The sequence below is a fragment of the Pituophis catenifer genome, unplaced genomic scaffold (assembly GCF_029215685.1).
Source record: "Pituophis catenifer annectens isolate HBS135680 unplaced genomic scaffold, rPitCat1.0.hap2 SCAF_1, whole genome shotgun sequence".
Taxonomy (NCBI): domain Eukaryota; kingdom Metazoa; phylum Chordata; class Lepidosauria; order Squamata; family Colubridae; genus Pituophis; species Pituophis catenifer.
In genome coordinates, this window is record NW_027256881.1 from 191,301,544 (window position 1) to 191,318,364 (window position 16,821).

Consider the following 16,821-nt stretch of genomic DNA (forward strand, 5'->3'; position numbering starts at 1 on the left):
ACATACATACTGCCATAATGCGCAGTATGCCAAAAGGTCATGAAATTCTAAAGGTGACCATATTTAATTTATTTCAAAAAGAGATATCACTAAACTGCAGACCCGTGGAACTGTGATAAAAATGTATAAAACGTGAAAAGAAGAGGTGGAATAAAAAAAAATCCCACTGGTTCTTTACTCCCCGCTAATAATCCTTTGCTTACCTAGAAACAGTTGCACTGCTTTTTCCTGAGCCAGTGGAATTCATACTTCTCCCCCTCTGATGAAACTGAAGCCTCTTGTCCTTTGCCAATATACTGTTGCTGACAACACAAAGGGAATTCATAATTACAAGGGTGGAGAGCTTGCCTCTTCCTTTAGGAACATCCCAAATATCCAACATTCTACTGCTCCGGTTTTTCTTAAATTCACTTCGGATGCAATGCACAACAGCAGCTTTTCATTGTGAGCCTCATGACGCCTTCCAAACCCCACAACTGTTTCTTTTGCTAAAAGCACCCCACCTAGTTCTATTTACCACATCCAGAGAACTGCATGGAACTTCTGCTTTTTTTTTTAGCTCAGCACAGAATTTTTGTTTGAAAGAAATTAAATATACAAGCACAAAAGGAATGGCTATTTAGCAGTGTCCCTTATTTCCTCAGCTGAAGAGTAGAACCTTTTCCTTCCAGATGTTTTGGACTGCTGCTTGCTAAAGCACAACAATGGGAAATGTCTGTGGAGCAGATCAGTCACAAGTTATTGGCTCGATGAAGAGCAGCGTTACAGAAGGCAAGAAAAACAATGCAGGGTATGGTGGGTTTCAGACATGTAAGCAGAGTCAGGATTTTCCATTTCTGGAAGTTCAGGGGAGGAAAATAGTCCCCCAGCCCATAACTCCATCGATCTGATTTTAAACTAACACTACAGCTTCTTTTCAAAACGTGGAACGCTGCATTTAGAAGCACAATTTGAGGGAATTTGAGGGTCACACGCAAAGGTTTCAAAGACTGTAAGTTACTCATCTTTGGTTGATAAGTAAATTATGTACTGAGTTATAATCAGAATGACAGGTAAATGTGCTTTATCTAAATCAAATGGGCTTTTCATATTTCTGCATAATATGGAAACACAACATGCTGCACTCTTGGCTTTTCTCAATGGTTGGAACTCCAAGGACCTTCAGTAACTACAGTAATGCAATGGTGATGCAGTTACTAGACTCCATCACCATTCACTCAGATCCTGGAGAGAAGTTTTACAAAGGTGTCACAATAGGTGGCAGAAGTTCCATTTATCAGTTTGGGATCCGCATTGTTGTTATGGGGGTAAGAAGTGGACCATCTCACTCAGAATGAAAGAAAATCCAAGGCTAACAATGTAGCTGATCAAAAAGAAAGAAAAAACAACTCCTCACATCTGTGTCTCATCAGCTTATAGTCTTGATGACAAACTATTAAAGTGAATTATGCTCATATAGAAAGATCAACTTCATGTCAGACATTACTCCAAAGCAAAAAAGTATGAATTTTTACCAGATTTCCATTTGTTCAATGCTTTGATGCAGTTGATTAGCTGAAAAAGGAGAGGGAAGAGGAAGGAGAGAATGAATATAAATCTGTACATTACAAATTATAGAAACAAAAATGCTTGGTAATCATTAACAGAAATAACAAGCAATTCAATCACTCTTATTTTATAAATAGTATTTTGAAGGCATGTACTGGCAAGCTGTTTTTAGAATGAACTGTTGGAGAAATCTCAATTGTTGGATTCATGCAATATGTTAAGTCACAGATCGTGGTTTACTAATCACAAAGGATGGGTTTACACAAAATCCCACGCCACACTCACATACATGGCATTGGCACCTAGTGCACTGGATGAACTAGCTATAAAATGAGACTAGGATAAATATGTGAGCAATAGGTGACCCTCTTTCATTCTGAGCCTGAGAAAATGATCCACCGTTAGAATTTCTAGCAAGTCCCTTGCATAAATATTTATTTGGCATGAGGCAAAGAGAGCACAAGAGAATTCGCTTCATTCCTTTACCGCCAGTGTCCATAGGACTCATCTGTATTTCTCTCTGTAGAATGAAAGCATATCTCTCTAAGTGCGTGGTTGCTCTTGATTAAGTTGCATCTCCCAATGTTTATGCTTATATATACAATGGGAAGCCCAGGGCAGAATGGATACACTCAGTTCTGGATTACATCATGGGGGGGGGGGGAGAGCAGGAGAGCATTACAATGGAACAGTCATAGCATCTTTCTAGGCTGTTGCCCAAAGGGATTCAATGGGATCTTTTTTTTTCTTCGCTCTACATTCCCCACTTGATCCAGCCCATTTGTCAACTTCTCTTTCTTTTGCTGTTTTCTTTCCACAGACCAAGTCTGGCCCCATTCTGTTGAGTTGTCAGAGTTTCTCTGCTGATGGAGAGTCCCAAGCCCCTCTACCTAATGTCCTCCCAACATTCTGTTGGGTTAAAAATAAGAGAATTGCGTTGCAGAATTTCTGTTTTATGATTAACACAATAATAGCTTGGTGTTTTTGGCCTATATTTAAAATATAGGACCTTTTTTTATTTTATTTTATTTTATTAAATTTATATACCGCCCTACTCCTGAAGGACTCAGGGCAGTGAACAGCCAAAAAATAAAACACATAGATTACAAAATTTAAAAGACAATATAAAACCACATTAAATAATTTGGCCCAGGACAAATTAAAAACACCCCCAATGGTTAAGACAAATTTAAAATTTACAATTTTAAAAGGGAAAGTTAGGCCAGGTCAGCCTGTTGAAATAGAAAGGTCTTGAGGGTGCGGCGGAAAGTGCGTAGATCCGGGATCCTCCGTATCTCTGGGGGGAACTCATTCCAAATAGCAGGTGCCCCCACAGAGAAGGCTCTCCCCCTGGGGGCCGCCAGTCAACACTGTTTGGCTGACGGCACCCTGAGGAACCCCTCTCTATGAAAGCTTACTGGCCGGTGAGAGGCTACTGGTGGCAGCAGGCAGTCCCGTAAATATCTAGGTCCTAAGTCATGGAGCGCTCTAAAGGTGGTAACCAAAACCTTGAAGCGCACCCGGAAGATCACCAGGAGCCAGTGCAGCTCGTGCAGGAGAGGTGTTACATGGGAACGCCATGTCGCTCCCATAACCACCCGCGTGGCCGCACTCTGCACCAGTTGGAGCCTCCAGGTGCTCCTCAAGGGGAGCCCCATGTAGAGAGCATTACAGTAGTCCAGGCAGGAAGTGATGAGGGCATGAGTGATTGTGCGTAAGGAGTCCCGATCTAGAAAAGGACGCAACTGGCAGATCAGGCGAACCTGATAAAAAGTCCTCCCGGCCACAGCCGTCAAATGCTCTTCTAAAGACCTTAATTTTATCAGGACTCTGCAATCAAAACTAGGAGCATCCTTTCGATACTAAAAAGATTTGTTTATAAACAAAAGCTGAATAATTAAAACATTTTAAGTCAAGGAGAAATGCAAGGAAAGGGGCATATCTAGAAACATTTAGATTTATCACAGACGTAACTTGATTAAAAAATCCTGCAAGCATGCAAAAATGTGTTTGCCAATAACAGTGAAACAGAAAAGTCTCCAGTAGTACCAATTATTCCACTTTCCAAGAATCTGAAAAGCTGGTTTTAATACATATCTGATTCCAAGACACATACTGAGTATTCCAGAAGTTGAAGAGGCCCAAAGGTAAAAATTTGGCATGGCCCAGAACAAGTCATAAACATTTCACCATATCCTGGCATCTAATTCTTGAAATCTTTCTGTGCATTGCACATGATTAATTATGAACAGAAATCAAGTAAATTCAAACAACGAGCCTTAATCCAAGTTTGTTGCTAGAAATCTAATGCCAATATATTCTGATTTGGTGTTTATAAATCCCATAAAATGTATCTTTTTTTAATGATTCTAGAAAATGTTAACAACATCCTCAACATTTTTCTTGCCAGAATCTGATCCCATTACTGTGAGGTATAAGTTCAAATTAATACCAGACAGACCCAATATAGAACCATTCTTAAATACTTCAGATTAGCTGGTAGGCTAAAACCAATCTCTTCAATGCGTAATATTCCAAAGAAGCCTTTCCCAAATTAATCCCACTTTGATATGCTGAGATTCCAACTCCCAGAATTCCCTATCCTATTTTTCTAGTTCCGAATATTATGGCTGGGGAATTTTACAGTCACATGGAAGACTGTTCTGGAGCACACAAACACCTGATCCAATTGCTAATGCAGGTCTGCTAGGCAGATATTTTCTGTCCACTCTTGTCATGGAGGACAAAAGACAAGACACATCCTATTTTGCTCACTGCATTGCAGAGTATTTATATTATTGGGTAACAGCTATTAAAATTAAAAGCCTCATGCAACCATGGAAGTTGTCTTAGAGAGAAAAGTAAGAACAATGTTGCTGTCTCACAACCATGAAAATGCTTTTTCATGTTCCTCTCTGTGCTGGCAAGGAAGTCAGAATGAGACTATGTTGGTGAATGGAGTCAGGAGCTGTTAGGCTTTGAAATAGCAATTTGTGGTTGACTTTTGTTGTTCAGGCTTGAAATATTGAGCAACTCAGTCTCCTCAAGTAACATTTTATTTTTCTATAATAAGAAGCATCTATCCGATCTGCAATAATGGGATGTTGCCCAGGAAATAAAAATGGCGACAACGGGGACAAAATGTTTAGCTAAGTTATAGCATGATTGTTTATTACATAAAACCAGGTCATAGAAACACAAACGAGGCATGGGGAATAAATGATTCAATACCCCGAATCTTGAAGGTTTGTGATTTAAAACAAACAAATCACCCAGCTGATGAAGAATAAGTCCACATATTTTAATAAGATAACTGATCTGAAAACAAAATAATTATTTTTACAGCAATATATCCGACTCCAAGAACAATCTGCATAATATTTTGGTTAGTATGAAACAGAGAGGTGAAATTTGAAGGAAATTGTAATGTCTCACTGAAACAGAATTTGTCATAAGTATACTTGTCTCATTTTGAAAACTGAAAAAGATTTGGATATACTATTATATTTTACTGAAAGATTTCTGACACATTTTTTTCAAGGATCTCTTCCTACATTTTTAAAGTAACAACTAGTAAGCTCACATGCTTCAATCAGAATAAAAATTACACTGTTCAATTTTAGAAAAGCAGAGTAGTTTTATTTATTTATTTTTTAAAAAGCGTACACTTAACGCCACACCTACCTTCTGCTCCCAGAGACAAATCATCTTCAAAACTTCCTCCATTCCTCACCAGCATGCCTAGAAGAGATATCAGTTTGGCAAAATCAAAATCTATTGTTGTGGTAATTTTCCAGCAATACTGTCAATTGTAAATTAAAACACTAAACATATTTTGGAATATCTATTAATTTGCATCTCATCTTTCTTTTGTAGCATTCCCTTCTCCACTTTCTTTCCTCGTCACAACAGCCCTGTGAAATACTGACCGGCCCAAATTATATTAAGAGTCCATGGTTGAAAATGGGCTTAAAGCTGATCCTTGTTCTAATTCCATACTTTAACCACCACATACATTAGCATATTGTACAAAGTTGTAATGAAGTTTACAGGCTTTTTACAGTCTAATAAACCCCAAACTGTTAGCACTGGCAGTTTTGAACAAAAATGACAAATCTTATAAGACATAAAGAAAATCTCCAGAGATATTGTCAAGCTAAAAAGAAAAAAAAAGAGCAATTTCCTATCTACAAATGTCACATAACTTAGTACTTCTGATTCACATCAAACATGGCACAAAGCTTTAACGTTTTGAAACTGCTTACCAAAAGTTTCAAGCCTAAATATCATCTGGGAACAAACATTCCCTTTCATCCCTGGAAAATGAAATGAAAGAACTCCAGCTAATTGCAAAGGCTTCTTCTCAGCTCTGTCACTACCTGCACATTCTTGTCGTACTTTGAACTTTTGCATTCTGCAGGTGGTAACTTTTCAGGTGTGGTGAGTTCAGTCTGAGCCAGTCAAGAAAGAGTGTGCTGAAAGGCTGACCTATTTCATAATACGCTTCTTTCTCACTCTCTCTTTCCAACAGGGATACCTATACAAGAGTCTCACTTAGCTTTAGCAGGAGGGAGAAACTGAATACTGTAAATACTTACCCCTGAACATCCCATTCCTATTCAGAAACAGTACTGGGAGAGCGGGGACCCAAGATGCTCTTCACAACATCCAAACAGCTTTCAATTCAAACTGCATTTTGAAGAGTTATTATACTTGTATAATTCTGCCCAATGAGCAAGAAAACAGAGAAGTCAGAAAGTGCCAGATATTTACCTTTTAATGTTGGGTTGCTCTGCTCGTCCAAGGAAGCTCCCAATGGTGTTCTAAAACCACAAAAGAGATTAAAATATGCATGACTCCTTTAAAACTTGCTTCTTCACATCCTTCCTTAAAAAGCTGACTTTTTCACATCCGCCAACTCCTCTTCCTGAAATTGTCCGTGCACGCGTACATATAACTTATAAAGTCCACTCTGAGAAAACTGACTGTCTATACAGATACTAGTTGCAAAAGCCAATTAGGTCGAAACTACAAGAAGTGAACTCTGTTGGATCTCATTTCCAAATAAGTATGAGCAAGATTGCACAAGCTCTCTTAAGTGTGGGCTAGCACAGCAACATAAAGGTGAAGAATTAGTCATGTTTTAAATGCCTTAATGATTCAGAGAGAAAATACATTAACTGAAAATTCTTTCATATTTTAGAACACTTTCCTGCCACATTCCTATATCCAGTTCGGAAAGAGTGGACAAAATAAGCACATTTTAGATGTAAAATGGACCCACTCACCTACATAGCCCTAGGTTGCCACAATTAGAAAAAGATTTGTCATTTTATTATATTCTGCCATTCAACTTAGACTATAATTATAAACCACCATAGTAAACAACAAGCATCTAATGGAGCTTATTTCTAGAAATATACCAAGTGGGTCATAATGTTGTATTATGAATCCTTTGTAGGCTTGCCAACAGCCAAATCAATGAGCATGAAGTTTCTGAAAGTCACTAAAGCAATAATACAGATGTGAACCCTGAAGTTATGATAGTCTGCTTGTCTGTTTACCCTCTGCCCCAATTATGGCAAACAGACTTTATCTTGCCAAACAATGAAAGCAGGGGAGGAAACTTTGGAGCCCACTGGCCCAGAGAATCATGGGTTCTCCCTTCTTCCATGCCTTCAATATTTACAACAAATGTGAACCAAGTCACAAGAGCTCCAGTAGAATCTGTAACGAGGAAGCAGTTGGAAGGAATAAGGGAACAAAGGAAGAAGAAACTGGTACTATTTCACATCTTCCTCCTTCATTGCTACTCCCAAATCTATCATAGCAGCACTGTTGCTGCCAGCCTATTCTTCCTTTCATTAACCAGAGAAGGCATATTTTGCCAGTGACTCCAGATGATCAAAGTCCCTTATGGGTCCTTGGACCCATTACTGTAAGAGGAAAGAAGCACCCATCCTTCTTCCTTCTCTCTCTCTCTCAGTGTTGCAGAATGGGATGGGAGCCCAGGGCCTGAGCTCTTTTCACCACTGGAAGACCCATCTGAAAATTCATAAGGCCCCAACCACTCTATCCATATGTCAGTTTTTGTGTTACAGTACAATGCGTATTGGGAAGAACAAATACAACAGCTGTGTGCCATCTGTTCCCTTGTGGCAGCTTTTAAAGAAGAGGCCTTATTTCCAGGTCAACAGTTGATAACTCTTAGGACTTCAGCAGCACTAAGGAAAACAGAAAACCAGCTTAGCCAGGCCTGCTCTAATCCCATCAACAGATGCCTGTTGCACAGAATTTAGCAGGTGGGTCTGTTTACCTCTGTGCTGTGAAAAGTTTCACCTGCTGGTATGGAGAAATCAACAAGTGAAAGTATTCACAGAAGCCAGGCAAACAAGGCCAACCCTGTATACTAAACTGGATAAAGACAAAGGATACCACAGCCAGTGAATCAGTCAGCAACTCAGCTCTCCAATTAAAAAAAAAAGAATCATCTTGGGTTTGTTTTTACATGCATACACACTAAATCCTTTACTATGGCACATCATGCAAGTAAAAAAAAAACCATTTTGAAGTAAAATAATCTTTAATTATTACCATGGTAATTAAATCACACGATTTACTACCCACTTTAGTAGAGTATTTAGGCTGCAATGCTACACATATTTACCTAGAAGGAAACCACTGAGTTGGCACAGAAGACCATCACCATAAAACTGCTTGCTTATTTTCTCCAAAGATCGTAACGGCCATTTTGTGCAATTATTTCTAAGGTCATACAAATAAATCGGTCAGGCAGCTGATGAGATGACTTTCCCTGCCAAAGTCATTCAGGAAGAGAAGCATGGGGGAGAAACCAGAAATTGCTTTCCTAATGTTGTTCCGTTAACACTGTTACAAATAAAAGTGGAGTGGCATGGAAACAGCTCCCCAGATTTGAACTGCACTTATTTAGAGTTTTGCCAAGTGTGGGATATAATAGATATAGTGATCATAAAGGAGTAATACATTTGTTGATACATAGATGGTTATTTTTATTCTTTATATGTATTTCATTAGAGTAAGAGAAATGTAAGTCAGTGTGATCTTTTTTTAAGAAGTGACTAAATGCTTAATACTATGCCTAATTTAATGCCAAAGGCTTCTAGTTTCAATCATTACTTAAATGTAGCCTTATGGCTATGCAATCCAACGCTTTTTAAAATGTCTCTATCCTTATCCCTTATCCACCCCTTATTCACTGTTCTGCATAATATTCAGATTGCTGAGTTTTAAGAAGTTTCTTGCTACTCTGCATTAAACACTTCAAAATCATGTGCTAAAGATTTGTTATCTTCTTAAGGACCAACATGGACAATGTTGGTTTTCAGACTGCTTTTTTGTTTTCAGCTTATTCCTGATTCATAGCCTTTACTTGTAGCTGAAGTAAAATAGTGCAACCATCACTGACAAATCAAATCAAATCCCTTACTAGAGGCCAGTGATCCAGACTAAATAAAAATAAATAAAACCCAGAGAGCAGAGGTACAAAATAGAGCATACAACACAAAATAAGAGCATACAAGATAAAAAAATATATATACAACGATGCTTGCACTATTTTGCTATCAGCAAAATGCTAATTTTACAAGCTGCAAAAACAAACTTTGCAAGAGTTATTAATAAATTTCATATAACATTATTCAGTCCATCCCAAAAATGAAGTTAGAAGAGTTAAGAGCTCTTTGTATGTCTCAACTGAAATTGCAATATAATAGAATATTAATTCATGCTTCAATATTATTATCTTCAAAAGACTAGAACCTTTCCATAAATGGAATTTTACCACAAATCTTTTATTGCCCTCTGCTTAAATGCTTTATTGATCTACAGTAGCATACCAATCAAAGAGAATATTATTTCAAAATAGTAATGCATTCCACAGAAATAAAACAAGCTTGTGTCAGCTTCAAAATGACCATTACAGCTGAAATTTTGATCTGACTTCCAGTTTGTCTAATATTCTTCTAAAAGAGCAAGAGAACTTTGGCCTACAATTCTTATCACCCCTGGCTAGTGGCCTCACAGACGGGAGTTGAGATCCAGCAATATTTAGAAACCAGTAGGTCCCATGTCTGCTGTTTGGGGGCTCTAGGTATTGATGAATGGCATCAAAGTTGCAAGAAACAAGAACTTTTCTTAAGACAAGAGAAAATTAAAACACATATTAACTTTAGCATAAATTTAAAAACCCAGTTCATATTTAAAAATAAGACCCTGAGCAGAATCTCTTACTATATCCTGGTAATCTCTGTAGGCTTTCTGCCAGCTGCCATGTCCTTAAATATGCTATCATGCCATACTGATTACTGGGTTGAGTGAAGTAGAATAGTAACAAAGCAGCACAAGTCAATATTATACTACTAGTCATACAGGGAAGGCATGTAATATGAAAAAGAGATTAAGCTGATTACCAAAGATCTGTTTCTCCTCTCAATTAGAATAGGAAGTTGTCGTATTTTGCCCTTGTTCATTCATTGCATTGCACAGGGATAGGCAATATACTGCCTCTGCAATATTATGCAACCAGTTCCAATATCTTCAATCAGCACAGGCAATAATTTGGCATGTGAGAATTGTGGTTACAAGACCATCAGTTGTCTATCCTCTACTGAGGTGTGATAACATGTAAGTTCTAAATTAGATTAAAACCTGAGAAACAGAACAAGAAGAATTTGCCGACTGGGATTAAGTTATTCATGATGTTAGGTTCCTGTGAAATCAGTGGGATTTCAATACAATGAATTCAGATATTAGGTATTTTAGTGCCAGTAACCGAGAAAATAGCTAGTCTACTGCATTTTTGTGGTCTTTCCTGAAACTTTTTGCTCATCCCATTTCCAAAGCCAATTGCCATTACAAAACTTGGTGTCAGTTCCCTTATTTGTACCTTCAAAACAGTACAGAGTTGTCTCACTCATTTCAAGGGGACACTGACCGCAAACACTGAAGCAACTGCAGTAATGTTTTAAACCAGAGGTCACCAACTGGTGGTCCACGGACCACTGGTGGTCCATGAGAAAATTTTGGTGGTCCGCAGAATTCTTTGTTGCATTTTTTATATTGCACTAAATACTATTTATCGTTTTAAAAAATTCATATTAGTGGTCCAGAGGATTTGAAATTATGAATTTAGTGGTCCCTGAGGACCAAAAGGTTGGCAACCCCTGTTTTGAACCCATCCCCTCCTTTTGAATGTGGACAGGAAATATCAAACCACCAAGGCACTTTAGCTAGGGAAAGGAGTGTCCAACCCCTGAAAATTGCTATGGATGAAACTCTTGAGCTTTTGTATGTCAATGAAAGAAGACTCAGTGGAGGGAGGGAAAAGGGATTTTTATTAAAAGGTTTTCAAGCAACAGCCTTTCCAACCCAGAATTTAAACAAAGGCATTCATTGTTTACACCACTGGCTCTTAATGGTTCTTTTAAAATTCTCCCCATTCTCTTTCCTTAATGGCCACTCCAGAGTTTCTCCGGATCCTTCCTAGGCAGTTGCCAATGATACATGGTGCTGGCTGGTAGCAAAATGGTAAGTGAAGTTGACACTCTCTCCCAGAAGCAAACCTTTCACCTCTAGAGCGGATTAACAGCTACCAGCAAAACCGCTCTGTCAAACAGCCTCCGTATATTTCCTACACACAGGGGGGCCTGTAATTTATCCCATTACAATGAAAGCAGTGAGAGAGACAGAATGTATGTTTGAACACAGGCAATTTATGTGCATAAAAAGCCCTCAGAGGGCCCAGCTGGACAAGTGGAATATTTAGAAATGAGTTACTTCACAGCAGTTGCTTAAGTCAGCCAAGCCCCTTTGGAAGTGAATTATTTGACTGAAAAGGAAGGTTGGTTCTGGAGGAGGAAAAGTCTTGGTTATTTTGCACTTGTTTAAAATAACTTGTTTTGCAGATGGGAGGGGGATGGGGGGGATCTTTCCTTTGCATTTAGCTAAGCAGGCACCCAGAAGTGGAATGCAGAGAGAGATAGATGATTATTGTAAAACTGGAAGCACAGACTAAACTGGGAAACTAAAATGTCTTCCTGTAGCTGCAGAACCAATTTCATGTTTTATTGTAATACTCTAACATGATAATTGTTGCAGTCACCACAGAAAAGAGTTGCTGTGTATGTCACACTGGTTTTATGAATGAGTGCTAATAGGATACTGTATCCAATAATTGTCTTGGGCTAAGGGGCATTTGACCATTTTTTTTCCAAAGTAATCAAATTTGTCTTCTAGAGTGTGTTGGAAGAAATATCCTTCTGGGTTCTGTTCCAAGTGGGGAAAAAGACACTGGAAACATGGAGACTGCTTGGAAAGATGGTTTAATGGTGGACAGGATCACATGGCTTGAGTTCCTGAACAGAAAAGGGGTGAGATCCAGCGAGTCCCCGGGTTTTATGCTCTCTCTGGCTTTGAACTTCCTGGGGCCCCAAAAGAGTATCCTGATTGGTTGTCAGACTCCCAGTGGGTGGAGGTCTTAGTTAGCCTTGCTGGCTGATGTAATCTGCCCAGGTGCCATGTGGTGAGTTTCTGTCCTAGATGGGTCCTAGTTTTTGCAGATTATGGCCCATTAACAAAGGTGTGGGGGGAGGGAGGCAGGAAGCTGCTTTGTCTTTAAAACATGTTTCTCCATTTCTCATCCAGGGAAATATAATATTCTGGCTTTTTAATATTTCCTAAAATATTTCATTCTTCCAGGAAAGGGGTGGGTGCTAACTTCCTACAGGTGTAAATGCTATGAGATATGCCTTCCAAGGGCCAAGAGAGAAATCTCCGAATATCCAAACATGGATGGCAGCGAAGTTCCACTTTGTATTAGCAAAGGCACTCTTTAACTGAAAACAAATAAACAAAAAGAAAAACCTCTGTCCAATCTGCTGTACATTAGAACAGTTACACAACAGCTGCTTTATTTTAATTGGCCTGCAAAGAAAATCAAAGCTCTGTGATGCAAGAAAAGTCCAGTTTGGCCTGTTTGCAGCTGAATACCTGTCTAAACCAGGACAGTACTTCTTAAATTCACGTTTCCAATATCAATGATAGGAGTTCCAAGAGAACCCACAAATGTATTAATCCTAGGTTTTTCAAATTTCATGAACCCCTTAAGATTTTGTAAGAACTTGATGCGGTTCTATGAGATAGTAAAGCTAGATTTACTAGCCAGATACTAAAGGCTAAAGAAAAAAAGCAACAAACTCCCCCCCCCCTTCAAATGCAGCCAATTTTCATTCATAGCAGGGTTTCTTCTTGATCAAGGATTCTGAGTTTTTTTTTTTAAAAAAAATAACAGTTCTGTGGCCTAAAATTTGAAAACTAATTGACAAATACACATTAGTGTTTATGATTTATGGCAGGCATATCAATAGTCTGGGAATATGATCAAAACAGGCAGATTTGACCTTGGTCATTTTGTTTCTCTGATTAGATAAGAAAATCTCTCTGAAATGGTGATCCAAAAGATCATTAGTTGACTAATTATTACCAAGAAGATTCGAAGTCACGTCTTGCATCTTTTTGCTTTCTTTTTTCCCTGTCTTGCACTTTAAGTGTTATCTTCAATTTTTTTCTTACTTTGTATTAATTTTCATCTTCCTTTTCAATGCATAAAAAGAGGTTTATCAGATACTGTATCATACTCAGCCTGGTGGTAATCACTAATTTTAAACCCAAGTCCAGCTGTTTTAGAGAAGGCAGGGACTGAACCTGAGACTGTCTACATCGAAACATATGTTCTACCACTGAGCTATTGTTATTTAAAAGTTTCTCATCCTTTAAAAAAACTCTATAAAACAACATACCAACCTGTTCTTGTTTATGTTACAGTTGCTATAAATGAGAAGTAACCAATACATTCAGTCTCCCTTATCCTTCTCACTAGGAATTTAGAAGATACCAACTTTTCACATTGACTAACGTGTTATTTTGCTCCCAGGCTAGACATCCAATTTGTTCTGTTGCAGACACTTTACAAACTGCCCATTTCTGGAAACATTTACACATTTCCTATGTACTTTCCAATTAAAATATGTCCCCCCCTCCTTTTTTCCCCCTCCTCTGCTATGGCAATGAAGGCTCTCCCACCCCACCCCTAAGAAGTTCTCAAGTTTAGATAATAAAAATCACTCCACATTTAAGGTGGAGGACTTCCTTGTTTATATTTCAATATGGGTTAAAAAAAATCTAAGGATATGGTTAGTTTAAAAAAGAAAGGAAATCAGCAAGCAAGCACTTTTAAAGTTCATCAAGGCTTATGAGAAACATATACAATTGGCTATATTAATTTAAGCAAGTACTTGAATGCTTTTTAAAAAACTTATTTATTAATAAATATGTCCTGCTGGATTCCAAAGGCTTTACCAATTATTTTTCATACAATATTCCAGTAAAAAAGTTATTTATAAAAACAACTTACTCCCAACCCCCATCTCAACTTATTATCAGGAAATAACTCATTCAGTTCCAGCGAAACTGCTTGTTTTCTATAACAGCTACACAAATTTAGAGCACAAGGACAAGAGAGGAAATTCTGTCCAGCCTTGATATCACAGCAAGGAAATGCATTATAAATTCAGATGAAAAGCACCAATATGGGGCCAAAATCCGCAGACAGTTCCACAGGCAGTTCCTTCTCCTAAATTGATGATGGATTGGGAATTGAAAAGGTCCATTCTTACCAAAACTCAACACTTACTGGATTAGTGGAGAACCTGTGACCCTCATATGTTTCTGAACCAAAAATACCAGCACTCCCACTCAGTTCAGTGAGAAAAAAAAGGAAGTTGGGAGTTATAGTTCAGCACTATCATTGGCTATTTAGTTCACATCTGCTACCTTTTACTAGGACCCTTTGGTTAGAATAGTTGAATGCTGAAGAGGAGAGTATTTTAGTGCTGGTATAGAAGGAATGATTATGATGCACAGATATGTATTGTTACTACATGTGCTCATATTATAATGGGATTAGTTAATGTAATATAATGTATTTGATTTGATGTAGTGGTCCACTCCAGAAGATTCTGGGCAGCTTTAAAAAATCCACTCAAAAAATCTATTAAACCCACATAAATAGGTAATCCAGACTGTCAAATAGCACAAAAAAGTACAAAATAAGAGGGAGCCCACCAACAGATAATTATTAATCCCAGTTTGGGAACAGAAGCAGGTTATAAGAGCTTTCCAGAATGCCAGGAGATTATGCATTATACGTATCTTGCAGATAAATGCTGTTCCAGAAGATAGGGGCTGTAATTGAGATGGCACACTTTCTTAGTCCCACAAGCTGGTAGCATTAAATTGGCGGGATCTGAAGCACACCCAGTCTGCCCAAATGTATGAGAAAGGCAGATGCAATTGGAGATAGGCCGTCCCTCAGATAACTAGGTCCTATTCTATGAAATGTTTTGAAGGTGGTAACCAGTACCTGGGATTACAGCTGGAAGCCAATTGATAACCAATGAAGCTCAGGTAGCAGCAGGGACACATGGGCCTACTGTGAAGTGCCTGGTACTGCTTGCACTTTTGCATTTTGTACCAGTTGTAACTTCTGGATGGTCTTCAATGATTTCTGGTGCTTATACATGTATTATATTACAGTCTTCCTGATTTACTTCTCAATAAATTTTCATCAGTTAGCAGTATAATATTAGTAGAAGTAATAATATCAATAACAATAATTTTCATGGTAGAAGAGCTCTTTTGCATATAGGCAACATAATCATGTTAAATTAAACATACTTTTAAAAAAATTGGATCTAGGAGAACTGTAAGTGCTAAAGACATCTTTATGTTATAACTCTATAAAGATGGCATTTATTTATTTATTTTAAAAAATCCTACTTGCTCCGACATTTTCTTATATCAGCACATATGACGAAGCATATCAAACCAAGAAGATATTTCATCATTATTATTTTTTTTGTATGAATGCAACTTAATTTTAAGATACTAGATGGCTTAAAGTCCAACTCTTTGCATATTTACTCAGGAGGGAGTCCCACAGAGATCCATTTCCAAATAAGAATACATATGGAAATGAGGCTTAAACTTAATTTGTCACAGCAGGTAACATTATCTAGCTGACCCTGGTTCAGATTGAAAAAGCTAAGCAGAGTTGGACATAGTTAACACTGACTAAGAAGTCAGTTTAGCCCAAGGAAATCTTTATTTAAATTTGCCAATTTACAAAGCCTGCTAATATTCAGTGGATTGCTTTTGCTCTTGCACCCTGCAGTCAGTCTGCACTCAAATGCAACTAAATCTAGCTGAAACAATTTCAGTTCTGTAGAGTGACATGTGCCTAAAATAACAACATCATTCAGTTTCCTTCAAAGTGCTAGTACTATTTGCTGCAATAAGGAGAAGAATATCTGTTCAGATCCTTTGAGTATTTTGACCTCGTAATTGTGTGATATTATTCTGCTCTATTGGGAGCTATTTTAGTTCTGCAGAGAAGTTCCACATCTCCTCTAAAGATTAACAATTGATGACAAAATTCTAAGTCCCCCTGCAACATCCCTGTCACTTAATAGGTGCTTATTGAGATTCCTTGGCAGTATATAAGGCAGATACAACTCTACCCAGATACAGTGTTTTTGTCACTCTATTCAATAATGTGCACTAGAGGAAAATATTTAGATTAAGCATTTTTCAAAATCAGTCTTGAAGAGGTTTAAACATCTGTGTCAACTTTCTATCTTCCCTTTAACAATTATAATATTTCACTTTCTCTTGGTGTATATATGCTGAGCAAAACAAACAGGTTGAGTATCAGTCTGCCATACAGTTTATTCAAGAAAGAAGTCCACAAAAATTGTGAATAGTGTGTGGTGGGTATCATGATTTGTTTAAAAAGCATGCAACCTCACTGCCCTTTCTTGCAGACTGACAAAACATCTTAATCTAATCTAGTACGCCAACATTCATGGCTATTAAAATGGTGTATGTGTATGTATATGTATATATAATTTTCAACTCAAGGTAGCAAACATACCTAACGCTCCTGTTTCTATTTCTATTTTCCCCCAACAACAACCCTGTGAGGTAGATTGGGCTGAGAATGTGACTGGCCCAAAGTCACCCAGCTGGCTTACACACCTAAGGTGGGACTCCTGGTTTTTAAGCCACACCTTAATTACTACACCAACGCAACTAAAATAAAAAAGCCACGGTATGCAAAATGTCCCAGATAATTTAGCCTCTCCTATCTGCTGGTAGACTGGAAAAGGCCCCATTTTG

The 16,821-nt window shown here is 38.0% G+C and overlaps 1 protein-coding gene across 1 annotated transcript in view; it reads right to left on the reverse strand.

Annotated features, from left to right (window-relative positions):
- Positions 1-16,821, reverse strand: part of ITPRID2 (ITPR interacting domain containing 2) — a 72,311-nt gene that overhangs the window by 48,652 nt on the left and 6,838 nt on the right. The window contains exons 3-6 of the mRNA XM_070945828.1: positions 6,322-6,371; positions 5,233-5,289; positions 1,515-1,554; positions 204-302 (exon numbers count right to left, since the gene is read on the reverse strand). Coding sequence (XP_070801929.1) covers positions 204-302; positions 1,515-1,554; positions 5,233-5,289; positions 6,322-6,371 — 246 coding nt within the window. The remainder of the gene's footprint in view (positions 1-203; positions 303-1,514; positions 1,555-5,232; positions 5,290-6,321; positions 6,372-16,821) is intronic.